At 49.0% G+C, this 12,910-nt stretch overlaps 2 protein-coding genes across 2 annotated transcripts in view; one reads left to right on the forward strand and one right to left on the reverse strand.

Annotated features, from left to right (window-relative positions):
• The window catches only part of LOC144174811 (coiled-coil domain-containing protein 43), a 7,725-nt gene extending 6,795 nt beyond the window's left edge, over positions 1 to 930 (reverse strand). The window contains exons 1-3 of the mRNA XM_077703706.1: positions 733 to 930; positions 542 to 638; positions 300 to 444 (exon numbers count right to left, since the gene is read on the reverse strand). Of these exons, the coding sequence (XP_077559832.1) occupies positions 300 to 444; positions 542 to 638; positions 733 to 897 (407 nt within the window). The 5' untranslated portion in view covers positions 898 to 930. The remainder of the gene's footprint in view (positions 1 to 299; positions 445 to 541; positions 639 to 732) is intronic.
• LOC144175320 (uncharacterized) lies at positions 516 to 12,796 on the forward strand. Its single transcript, XM_077704402.1, has 6 exons — positions 516 to 660; positions 3,505 to 3,637; positions 5,172 to 5,401; positions 7,022 to 7,054; positions 12,174 to 12,224; positions 12,594 to 12,796. The coding sequence occupies exons 1-6, from the start codon at positions 516 to 518 to the stop codon at positions 12,794 to 12,796; spliced, it is 795 nt and encodes a 264-aa protein (XP_077560528.1).
• Positions 12,797 to 12,910: the final 114 nt, after the last annotated feature.

Genomic DNA, 12,910 nt, shown 5'->3' on the forward strand with positions numbered 1-12,910 from the left:
TCATAATACGCAAGCAATTACCGCCAAGATACAAATAGAAATCAGCACAAATTCAATACATCATGACCTCCTAGGAGGTTTTGCTGCGCCGGAGTTTCACGTAACATGCGTACAGCCAACGAATATTGTGACGAGAAAGTTATTTATTCATATACTAAAAACTGCTCTAAAGCCTTGAATTCCTTCTCCGTCTTCTCGCTCAAGTTCTCATAGGACCCATTACTAAAACAAAAGTTTTTTTACATTTTTAAAATGCGAGCCCATGCAACCCTAGACCGGCACGCACTGTACGAACTCACTCTTCCCCATCGGAGACTTCGCCGTACTGGGCGAGAATGGCCTGCCGAAGCTTTTGCTCCTCGACAGACAGGTTCTTCTCCGCCACAACCGACTTGGCTTGCTCCTCCATGAGACTCACTAGCTTCGCTTCGACGTTGTACTGGCCTGGGTAGAACGAAACAGCAACGCACGTCAGCACACCGCAGCCAGACACATGCAGAGATCAGACCAACACCATGCCGCCGTCGGTCGCACATGCTACCTTGTTCGTTCACCCGCACGTCCCCTTCGGCGGGTTTGTTGTTGTATTCCGACCACTTGCTGAATATTTCGTCCTTCACGTCGGATATAGCGTCCTCCTGTCGACAGAGAAACGAGCAGGTAAGACGTCTGGCGAGCCCAAGAGCAGATTCTCTCAATAATTCAATCTCGCGCAGAACGTGTTATCCGTACGCAAACTTCCGTGAGGATGCCTTGGAGGGCCTCGGCCTTCTCATCTTCTGTCTCGGTTCCTTCGAGTATGCCTGTAATGTAGCTCCCGAAAACATCGGGATCGATGTTTAAGACTCGAAGCTTGTCGGAGAGCCAGAGTTCGAAATCTCCGTGGAGAGCCGCCATGCTGGCTGCGGGCACTACTCCGCCTGCCGTCTGCTACGCATCTACGTCGATCGTACACAATCCTTGAAATTTTCTTGCCCTATTTTTTGTAAGAAAAATTGTGTAGGTTTTATTAATATATTTTATGTTAGATTGAAGTGCCGCAGGAAAAATGTGGTTGTTATTCACTCGCCGCTAGGGACACGATTTGCGGTTTCGGCAGTGGTTTCGGCAGTGGTTTCGGCACAAATGGAAGAAATGAGTTTCGGTTACGGTACAGTAGTTCGGCGCAGTTTCGATTGGTTCGGTTACTGTTGCACGGTTTCCCGAGGCCGGTTATGTAATTTCTACACTAATTACTTGACGCGTAATGACCAGCGACCAGTCTGGAATCTTTTTTTAATCGAGCCGTAAGTGAGAACTGAACCGCAGTAAAATTTCGATGAAATTTTAATTTGAGGCGCCAACTTCAAGAGCGCCAGATGAAAACAGAGCCGCAAAATCTGACAGCAATGACACGCAGGCTAACAAATTAATATTTAATTAATCACCCAAATTAGATAACGTGCATATGTGGTTGAGGAAACTCGTTGCGGGTGGTTGCGCGCCACCTTTTAGCCAATCCCCCACGTGGGTATGTGCCACGAGGTAGGGAAAACGACAGCAGCAACAGCGCAGTATGCTGACACGTGTACCGCTAAAAAACATCAGTTTGCCAATTGCAGTCCGCGACATTTTCGAACGTTTCGCGCACGCGACTTCAGGCAGCAAAATTTACTTCGTGTTCGTGCTGTGCTATCAGTATGGCGACCTGGATTCCGTTTTCGGTGTTGCTGACGCTTTTCGGTGAGTGTGAGCGCAGACATATGGTTTTACTCTCACTGCAGGAGGAGGAGGATGGAGAAAGCGGAAGAAAAAGCAGGGAAATCAACCAGCTTAACATTATGCGCACTGCGTCATTGTACTCCAAAGAATGCGACTGTCACCAGCATCATCATCATCATCATCGTTCTCCTCTACCACTGATTGCTGAAAGCTGCCAATTGCGTTACACGAAAACATCGGTCAAGTAATGGTGGGGAGGGTTACTTATCCGGAAGCCCTTGGTCCGTGCCGATGCGTGGGGGAAGATCAGACGACAATTAGACAGAATTAGGAAAAAGTAGATGAGAGAGGGAGGGAGAGAGTACGAGATTTCTTACATGCAATTACATGTCATATTACAAGACGTTCAAGGTTTTCGGGCAGGTTCGTTGACTCGGGGATGCATCAGGACTGAAGACAGCCGAAAACAGCTAGTGATCTAAGGTTAGGTTAGGTATAACTTTATTGTTGCCTGCAAAACGACGGTTTGTACTCGCCGCGACGCGGGCCTGGCGTCGACCTAGGGTTTGCTGTTACTCTGCACAGCGCCAATATATCGTTATAAGAGCGGTGGTTGTTCAACCTGCTGGGGTAGGACCGTTGGAAACGCGCGTTCCGCTCACTGACTGGCTGCTCGTCGGTCATCTTGTTTTTTGTTGCCGTTGTTTTTTTTTTTTTTTCATGTTCGCCACGTTCATAAGTCTTACTTTCCGGCCTTTACGCCTTCCCACCTTTCATTGTCTTTCCACTGCCCAAATCATCCCTGATAAGTCATGAGATCATCATCATCACCAGCAGCCTATCTACGCCCCCTGCAGGGCAAAGGCCTCTCCCATGGATCTCCAATTATCCCGGTCCTGTGCTAACTGCGACCAATGTATCCCCGCAAACTTCTTGATCTCATCTGCCCATTTAACTTTCTGCCGCCCCCTGCCACGCCTGCCTTCTCCAGAGATCCACTCTGTTACCCTTAATGACCAACGGTTATTTTGCCTTCGCATTACATGCCCTGCCCGTGCCATTTCTTCTTCTTAATTTCCACTAATATGTCCTTAACACGCGTTTGTTCCCTGACCCACTCCGCTCTCTTCATGTCCCTCGATGTTACACCTATCATCTTCCGTTCAATTGCTCGCTGAGTCGTCCTCAATTGAAGTTTTACCGGCAACATGACATTACAGAGCTGCGAAGCGAGACCACTTCTGAAAGTCTCCAGGCTCAAGCTGCAAAAGCTATAGCTTCGGATCCCAGTGCCTATAGCTTACAATAGCACAAACGAAAAGAATGAGTCAGAGCACCGAGCTTAAACGACAAGAACTAGCTACACTATCCTGGCTAAAAAAATACAGTTGACTACCGTAGAAGGACCGTAAAATTTGTTCGTATTATCAGAAATTCGTCTTAATCGAAGGTCTTTTGCATTGTGGACGCTACAAGAGGGCAAAAATGTTGTTCGTCTTAACCATAGTCCCAGTCCATTGAAGGACTCTGCCATAGTGTTCGACTTAACCGATTCCACTGTAGTAGAAAATATGCAAGGCCTATCATGATTACCGAAACCTGCACGACGGTCTACATGAAGGAGCCGTATATATACAAAGATACCTTGCGATGGCAGAAACGACAGCTCGGAGGCGTCAATGGCCATTCTCTTAGCAAGTCTTCGGTAGTGTTGTCTACATTGCCAAGACGGTGAGAGCGCAGCAAACCAGGTATCGAGGTGACTTTGCAGCAAACAAAGTCATCTACGTCCTGTGCGCGCAGGTGTGCATACCAGGCTGGCCGAAGGCAGCTGCGAACGCCGCCTGGTTCCTCCGTCCACCGTGCTCCTGGAGCCCGAGGTGCACGTCAAGAGCGTCGAGAAGAACGGGAAGGTTCAGATGGCGTGCCGCTTCTGGTCAGTACGCGCCGTGGCACGGTGCACGGATAGCGCACGGTGGCATAACTAACCATCTGAGTGTCTTTGCAACGTGCTGCCATAAGGTGGCCTGAATGAAGTATATGGCTCGTAGGCACCTCCATTATGTGCAGCCCTGGGTCAGAGTGTGAAAGCTGCGAGTACGGCTTCAGTTGAGGCATTCGCCAGTCCACGGAGGGAAAGCGAGAGGCGGCAAGTGGGGCCAAAAGACTTTCAAAAGTGACAGCCAGCAAGTGCTTTCGAGCACGCACCCTCTCCCGAGTTGCAATGGGGAGGGCGTGAATCCGAGCACCCTGCCATTGACCGATTCATTTATTCTGTTGATTATTTTGCTCCCTCGGGCCTTTTGGGGAACAGTGGGGTCGGAACGGGTTGTCGTATTCACCTAAACTTCGTTCCTAATAAGTATGCATCACTAATTAGAGGATTATTTAGTGACTCTAGTCATCGCATCGCACATGTAGCAAGGCTGCGCGGAAGAAGTAAACGCACGCAGCACGTTCCGTCTCTGGACAGCATCTTTTACCCAGAATGTTTTGCAGGCGGAAAGCGCGCGGAAGTGAGCCTTTCGAGCGCATAATACATGGCTCAGCACCGGTCGTCACACGGATGGGGTCGTTAAAAAACCCAGGCATTGCTAATCCGGAGAAGGATAAGGTAGGTCTTGAAGTTGTCCTTGTCCAAAGTAAAAACTTGGGTTTCTCGGGAAAAATTCCAAGGCAGAATTTGCACGGCAAAGGCGGCCAAGGGTGGCTCTCACATTTGTTGGGCGTGTCCACTTGCGTTCTCGCTGAAGAACAACAGAAACGTCCCCCCTCCCCCTTTTTTTGACGTTATGGTCGCGATAAACATCTGGTCACCAATGTCAAGCACAAGCAAGCACAAGTGAAACATCAGCGCCGAGAAAGAGCGGAGAAGGGGAAGGGGGTGGGGGCGGGGTTTAGTGCTAGTTTGTGATGCAGTGCTGGGAAGCGTCGCAGTTTTGCTGAAACAAACCCCTCTATGTAAATAATGCGCGAAGTGAGAACCGCGGGTCCTTCAATTACTCGTTAAAAGAAACTGTGGTTGATTCCTCTGTCACAGGAATCGGTAAAACATAAAATGTGCAGCGAAATCTGCAGCTGAGAATGATTTGCGGATTGGTGGCTGTCTTGTGGGTGTGCTTGGCGAGCGAAGTCCTGCTGGCGGTTCGCTTCGGCAACGGTGTATACTGGCGTCATTTACGTGACGGATATGACGTCAGTGAAATTTAGGTGTATCTCGGCATAAAACACTTTCGTCTTAAATTATGAAACCCAAAAACGAACAACCCTAAGTATAACGTACTCTTTGTACTAAAGGTTGCTTCCCCGCTAGAAGACCCTGTGTGCAGGGGTGCACCCTTTACAGGCTGCTTGCTTCGTTGTACTGGCGTCATTTCCGTGACGGAATTGACGTCAGTGAAGCCTTCGTGTGTCCCGGAATAAAACACTTTCGTGTTAAAAAAGTATTCCCGTTTCATGGGTTCTTGCAGCGACGAAGGGGCCTCTCGGTCCGGCCGCCAGTGGTTCCGGAGGACGCTGGAGGGCACCTTCACACGGCTCACGCCGGACGCGCACGATGACCCGGTGTTGAACAGGCGCACCATGGCTGCGGACCACACGCTGACGCTGGCGAACGTCACCGAGGCCGACGTCGGTTTCTACGTCTGCCACGACAACGAGGAGCCGCCCGCCCAGTACAGAATGGAGTACCTGCTGGACGGTGCGCTTTTTCCTCCACGCGTGATCGGAGAGGCGCTGCGAGCGAGCAGAGATTTATAAACACACCCCCAACACCCCCTAACAACCCCCTAGAAGGATTTAGACTCCCCCCCCCCCAAAAAAAAAAAAAAAAAAAAAGCTGCCGCAACCACGAGCACGCTGCCCAGGGATTTATACCCTCCCCCAACCGCCCCCGACACCCCTCAAAATCGAAATTCTGGATGAACCCCTGCGAGCGAGAAGCGCAAAGTTGCGCTCTTGAACATCTTGAAACAGCGCGAAACCGACACACACCGTGAGGGGAAGAAAGGCACACCGCACCGCTGACTTGCTACAGAATTTTATTAAAGCGATCGAGAGCTTTCTTATTTGGACCGATAACGTCCCGTCAAGAACTAATACATTTCCTCAGAGACCGGTTGGTCGACCGAAAAGCCCTGATAAGGTCTCTGGACGTACGCGGCACGGGCGTGAAACCGGGCATCCGTTTGTGTTAAAGTGGTTACTGGAAAATCGCGAAAAAGGAACGCTTCTAAATAAGGCAATTGGAGCATCGATCATGAAGCAGGGACACAATAGTATACTTTTATCGCATGAACCACGTATGGGTATAAATTTAGATCGCTCGCATATTCGTTCACTTAGTGCGCGAGAAATCGTCGCATATGGGTTCGTTCTTCGTTTGAGATTTGAGTCTTTGAAGCTTTGACGATCGATTGGACGCACTTTCAGCGAAGGTTGGACGCACTTTTAGCGAAGGTTTTGGCGCACTTTTGACGCAGTTTTGGTGAGAAAAAGCTTTTGCCGTTCTCTCAACTTTGTTCAGGAAGAGGTGGTTAATTTATGGCAACCTCACCCATGCGACCACACATCACAAAGACGTCTAAACACATTCGCCGTTTCATAAAAGGAACGTGTCGATAACATAACCACGTGTATGGCTGAAGAAAAGACTTCTTCAGTGATCGAGAACGGTCTGAAAATAGAACTTGCTATCACGTGAGTGAATGGGACGCACGCGCTGTTTCAGGATGTTCAAGTAGTACTACCAACTAGCCCAATTTTCGATTCCTGTATAAGGTTGCTTCTGCGTGCTGCACCACCAAAAGTTGGTCCCTGCTTTATGCCAAATAATAAGAAACTTGAAATAAGGAAGAATAGTACTCATTCTTGAGAGGGTTCTTTTTTTCTTTTTTGCTGAGGGGGGTTCGCCCAACTTCACTTACCAGTTCTTGGTCACCAAAAGGGTGAATTTAGCGACTGACGAGATTTAGCATGCACGTCGGCAAAAATGTGAGATGTCGCTGCAGTGGGCAGGTGTTGTTTAGTTCTTTCACGGCCCGCGTCGTCGTTAAAACTATACACGTCCACTCTCTGGGCATATCAACTGTACAAAAGCTCACGAGGCGCGAGGAGCCGCCACCAAGTTTAATTCTCGCGCCGTCTGGCGCATTTGCGTCTTCCTGTGCTAATGAAAATGACTCTTGGGTGTAATAAATTAAATATACTCACATATATAGGATGTCCGTTGTCAGACTAATTGTTTTGCTGCCGTCAGTCGTTGATATTTCATTTATTCATGTTTCATTATTCATTAATCATGGCATTTATTTTAATGCAGTGGCCATTCCAAGAAAGACGGATCCCAAGACCGGTAAGGGGTCATACCTTCCTCACACTGCTTCTTTCGTGACGATGAATGTGTACATAACGCCAGCATGTATCCTAACATCTTGCCAATCACCTTCCCTCCCTCCCTCCCTCCCTCGCTCCCTCCATCCATCCATTCATCCAGCCATCTCTCTCTCTCTCTCTCTCTCTCTCTCTCTCTCTCTCTCTCTCTCTCTCTCTCTCTCTCTCTCTCTCTCTCTCTCTCTCTCTCTCTCTCTCTCTCTCTCTCTCTCTCTCTCTCTCTCTCTCTCTCTCTCTCTCTCTCTCTCTCTCCTCACACACACACACAGTTTTACCTGTTTTTGATCACCGCGTATACACTTCCTTATGCAGTATCATTCCAATAGAGCTACCGCATCTACCCAAGCGGATCCCACCTGTGTTTCCAAGCACAGCCGGCCCTACGAGCTCCGTGGAAGGTTTCGTGACGGAACGATATTTTTGAACAAACATCTGCACAGCAAATGCGCCGCGGAACGCCATGTCAGCTGACCGTTGTGACGCTGACCGACCACACAACTAATGATAACGCATATTCAGGTGCAAGTGCCATTGTCTGCTTATGCAGAGCAACTTCGGTTACGGTTGGCCGCCCGGTCGGGGCCATATAACTCGGGAAGGGGCATGTGCAGGTCATGGCCGCGCGAACAGGAATATGTACGCGCGGACAGAGCTACGTGATTGCGGATTAACACGTGGGCGCGTATAAAACACACGGACGCCAAACATGTCGGTAAAGTTTTTTTTTTTTTTTTAAGTTGTTTGAAGTTGCCAGAATAACCGGCGCGTATAGATATCACAGCTAGGATACTACGTGTCAGTACCGCCATTGAGGCCCGCACATAGGTGCCGACTACGGGAAGGTTCGGGAATCCGAGCCTCTCTCCGAGACTTCCCGGCAAGGGCTCTGCCCCCCACCCCCCCCCCCTCCCCCCTACGAGAAATCCCCCCTCCTGCTGCCCAAAGTTACATTACCGGTGCCGTAACCAGTTTAGGTTTACTTTGGTTAACTCTACATTTCCACTTAAAATACTCTTGTGGCTAAAAGGTTTCTGCATCATGGTTGGCGCTGACGTGCACGGCTTACTTTCATACTTTCCATTTATTCCTTCAAATCCTTACCATAGGAGGGCAAGCGCCCTAGAAGCACCGGTGGTGGTTGCGTCATCCGTATTTGACTGTGAACGCCATGTACGCACAAAATGAATTTAAATATACACACAGGAACAAATTAGTTTATTGAGATAAAAACGGGGATTATTAACCATCATTGTCTAATGTTAGGGATAGCCTATGCTCAGGGAATGAATATGTTGCTGTATCTTCACCTCCTGTACTTGGGGGTGGTAGCCAGCGCCACTCGGACTACTCGGGGTGAAGGGGACCTTCTTTTACAGGAAACAAAAAATACCTAACATAAATACCCAAGAAGGTGGTGGGGGAACAGCCCCGCCGGTAGCGTAGTGGTTATCGCACCAGACCGGTATTCAGAAGGTCGTGGGTTCGGATTCCACCCGGCGGGCATTTTTTCACCACTTTCTTTCTGACTCAAAAAATTATTCATATGTTTCTATGACCCACCACAGCCCCCCCCCCCCCCCCCCCCCTTGCTTTCCGAGGTTTTCTTGACTGCCAACCTTTATTTTCTGTCTTAATTCACTGAGCCCCTCATTTCCCATTTTCTGATTCGCTACATGCATAGCGAGGGCCTCTGTTCTGGCAGTCTTGGTGCCAAACGTAGCTGAAGAGAATTCAACGCTGGTCGACCACTCTCGACATGCCGTAGACACTCGAGTCACGGCCCGGAGGTTAAAAAGAAGGTCCCCTTCACCCCGAGTAGTCCGAGTGGCGCTGGCCACAACCCCCAGGTACAGGAAACAAAAAATACCTAACATAAATACCCAAGAAGGTGGTGGGGGAACAGCCCCGCTGGTAGCGTAGTGGTTATCGCACCACACCGGTATTCTGGAGGTTGTGGGTTCGGATCCCACCCGGCGGGAATATTTTCACCACTTTCTTTCTGACTAAAAAAATTCTTCATCTGTTTCTATGACCCACCACAGCCTCCCCTTTGCTTTCCGAGGTTTTCTTGACAGCCAACCCTTATTTTCTATATATATATATATATATATATATAGTAAAAAATGGGTATAGCTTCTAACAAAACTGTTTATTGGTCGACGTTTCGATCGGATGCCGATCTTTCTCAAGACAACATTTCGTATTTCTGTGCACGTATTTATAAGCTCGTCGTCCAACGACGCCGAAAAAGAGAGAGGGGGGATTTGGGGAGAGAGGTAGCAACAAACACGCTCTCGGCGAGGTGAGGTGAAGGTTTGCAAAAGAGAGAGAGAAAAAAAAAGACAAGAAAGAAAACGCAAAACACAAACAAACCTAAACATGCAGAAAAGAGAGAGGAGTACACAACTCTTTCAAAAAACATGTCCTCCATCGTTCGTCAGCTTGTAGAACGAGTGACAGGTAGCGCCCGCTTCAGAGGGGGGCCGCTCTGCTTAAGAAACGAAAGCGCAAAGCAGTAACAGGGACGCTCTCACACCATCACTGGGAGGCACAGAATTCTAATGGTCACTGACCTTACGGGAAGAGTTTACAGGAAGCGGTCGCAGCCGCACACATATCTCAGTGACGCCAACCCTACAAAACAAACAGGCAAACTATATATATATATATATATATATATATATATATATATATATATATATATATATATATAGAGAGAGAGAGAGAGAGAGAGAGAGAGAGAGAGAGAGGGGGGGGGGCGGCCAGGGGGACCAGCCCCCCTCCCCCCGCCCCTGGAAAATGAAAACTTTCCGCGCATGGCTATTTCATGGCTATTCCAGGCATGGCTATTCCAGGTGGCTATTTTGGCGTTTATCATTGTTAGATATTGCCGCATCTACGGCCTCGCCGTTAACTTCAAACAGGTCGTTTGTTAACAACAATGCTGATGACGCAGCAAAGTGGCATCTTTGGGCACACTTCTGCTGCTGAAGTGCTGTTACACGCGTTATCGATTCGTGTTTGGAACTACGTCAGTCGCGCGCAGCCGCAGAGCAGTGAGTACAAGCTAGGCCTACCAGAGGTGACCGACTAATACCTGTGCTACACGGTCGTTTCAAAGGCCTTCGGAAGGCCGTTGAACTGATTGTCTATCCAGTGCGCCATTGTAAATACATAGGTAGCAGTTGTGGGGAGGGTCCAATTGCCAATTGAAAGGTGCCGTGTAGCACAGGCATTAAACGCATAAACAACAAAATGGCGGCGCCCATAAACCGTCGCACTGTAAACAAATGTCACGTGATGCGAACTGACCGATTATCGTGGTGAAGGCACGGAACAATATAAGAACAGAGCGTCGATATTTTGCAACCTTACCTATGACACTTCCTTACTCCTTGTACTTCCACACGTACACACACACATCTACGTACACACACACACGTACACACACGTACACATCCCTCTCACGAAGGGGTTTCCGTCCTCGGCGGCGAACACTAACGGGCGGCGAGGAGCTCAAGGCAAGCATGAACTCTGTACGAGACGCGCACCAAAACGACGTTGCAGCGCACAAGGGTGAAAGAAAGAGGTTGAAACATTCACCCTGGTAGAACTTCCTGCTGGGATACTTGGTGTCCTGTGCACTCTGTGCTCGCCGTCCGCGTTTTTCATTGCGCTTCAAGCCCCGGAAACGTTCAACCCCGCAGACAGCGCTTAAGCGTGATCAGTGCACCCGGCTAATTCCCGATTCACGGCTATAGCTTGTGCGTACTTCGACATGATTTCCAGCGCAAAATGAGTACAACGAAGGGGAAAGACTGGACGGCACGCTAAGTGTCAACTACTTTTTTTACTGGGGAAGGCCCACTGATCATAAAGCATGCTCAGTGAGTTCCTTAGTAAAATAAAAAAATATCTCGTGCAGCTCACAAATAAACGCGCATTTATTAATCCAGAAGGCTGTAGAGGGGTAGCATTATACGCACTTATTGCTGCTGAGAAAAAGGCAGAAAGAAGGCTTCGTAAATTTCTAGTTCGAACTGAGCGGGAGAACAGCGAAAGGCACCTCTGGAAAGCTGGGGAGCCCATGCACCGCCTGCAATGGTGGTCATCCAAGTGTACCGCCCTTGGCCCCTTTTTTGCCACAGGAAAGAATGTGCAACTTTGTCAACAGCGCGAAAAAGAACACCAACCCGGCCTGTGATAAAAAGCACACAACTTGTTCTGTCTATTGTTCGAGCACTGCCGTTGGCGAGATACCTTTGTAGGGCGGAAGATTGTACATCGGCTAAACCGGAAGTTGCCTAAGCGATGGCGGTGCCGCATGTTTTGTGGTGGGTGTATCTGTTCCGGCGAGGAAATATAGCTCAAGTGTGACGCTTGTGCCGTTTGACCTCTCTTGTCCCTGTCCTGTATTACGCGCTAGCAATCATTCCGAAGTGAAGGACGTTCCGGCGGGTACGCAAACGCCTGCCACCTTAACGATACTTGACACAACAAACGTTCAAGTAGACAACGCGAAGCTTTCTCCGATACAGATGCGAACTGCACAAAGAATCAGCCAAAGTCCAAATCTACGACAGCGTTGAGCTATGTGATGTTATGATTGTGATGTTATGATTTTCTATCAATTAATTTGTGACTGTGCTGAACACGCTGATTGGGTTAGCTCAGCGTTGTTGTTGATTTGGACTTTGGCTGATTTTATTGTGGATTTTGCATTTGTATCGTAAAAATTTTCGCGTTTCATCATCATCATCAACATGATCATGTACCATCCCATCATGTAAAGTTGGCTTTCCTGCAGTGCGTTTCGGCGCAACGTCGCCATCTGTGAGGTATTGAAAGCTTCGCTGTAAAACATTCTCCCTATGTCGAAACCATTTGCTTCTCTGCAAACCATTTCTGTTATGCAAAGAAGTCAGCTTGCGGTTATAAAGTTAACGTACTCCAGCAGGCGGCATCGGTATTTACGACGACTGGTCCAGAAAATGGCGAGTCAGGGACATGCAGGGTATCCCAGTAAATCTACAGGGTGCCGTCCTTATAGCTTATTGTATCTCTTACCTTTTCATTTCCAGGCAACGAAGAGCAGTACCAGAAGTACCTGGAGGAGCTGCAGGCCGCATACGGTACGCAGTCGGGAAACTAAGGATGTCGTCGCCACGCTTTGCGTGACGGCATACTTACAGCTCGCATACTCCATCCAATGCATGCGCTATGCCTATTTTTAAGTGAGCTCTCCAGAATTTAACGACAAAACGAAATGGTGAAACTGTAGGCAGTGGAATCAATGATAGATGTCCAAGAGGCAGTCCAATGCAAGATAATGTTTTCACTAATCCGCATTCGAAGAACGCCTATGTCTTCTAAATTCCATTTAGCTGGATGCAGCCCGTTTACGGCGTCGACATCATCGTATCCGCCGGTACCATGTGCATGCGGAATTTAATTGACACGTTTGCATGCCTTCCACCCTCGACTGGCCGTGTCCGCACCAGAGAAGTTGGACCTCGAAGGTCCACTGCAACGGTACACCGTGGCAACGAACTGGGATGACTGGGGGCTCTGCGACCGCTGTGGCGAAGTGGGCCTGCGCAAGCGCTACGGCAGGTGCCAGCTGCGGACGACCGTCGACGCCCTCTTTACGGCTCCCGGAACTCAGGCAAGATGGCCGCCATTTCACTCCCGTCGTCTCGTCTGAACAATTAAGCAGAGCAAAGTGTGTACCACTCTTTTAACAGTGGAGCTGTCGCACGCACCCTCGCTGAAACCTGTTTCCAGACCCACGATAGAGGGCGCAGTGGTCTTACAGGGG

The sequence above is a fragment of the Haemaphysalis longicornis genome, unplaced genomic scaffold, assembly GCF_048455015.1.
Source record: "Haemaphysalis longicornis isolate Haplotype H1 unplaced genomic scaffold, Haemaphysalis longicornis Haplotype H1 scaffold_3, whole genome shotgun sequence".
Lineage (NCBI taxonomy): Eukaryota > Metazoa > Arthropoda > Arachnida > Ixodida > Ixodidae > Haemaphysalis > Haemaphysalis longicornis.

What these genes read in the sequence shown, in the direction of transcription:
- LOC144175320 (XM_077704402.1), top strand. Translation starts at nt 516, where the DNA reads ATGCCGCCGTCGGTCGCACATGCTACCTTGTTCGTTCACCCGCACGTC. An exon ending in AATGGAGTACCTGCTGGACG is followed by an intron (nt 5,402 to 7,021) that starts GTGCGCTTTTTC and finishes ATTTTAATGCAG; the next exon opens with TGGCCATTCCAAGAAAGACG. An exon ending in GGAGCTGCAGGCCGCATACG is followed by an intron (nt 12,225 to 12,593) that starts GTACGCAGTCGG and finishes TGTCCGCACCAG; the next exon opens with AGAAGTTGGACCTCGAAGGT.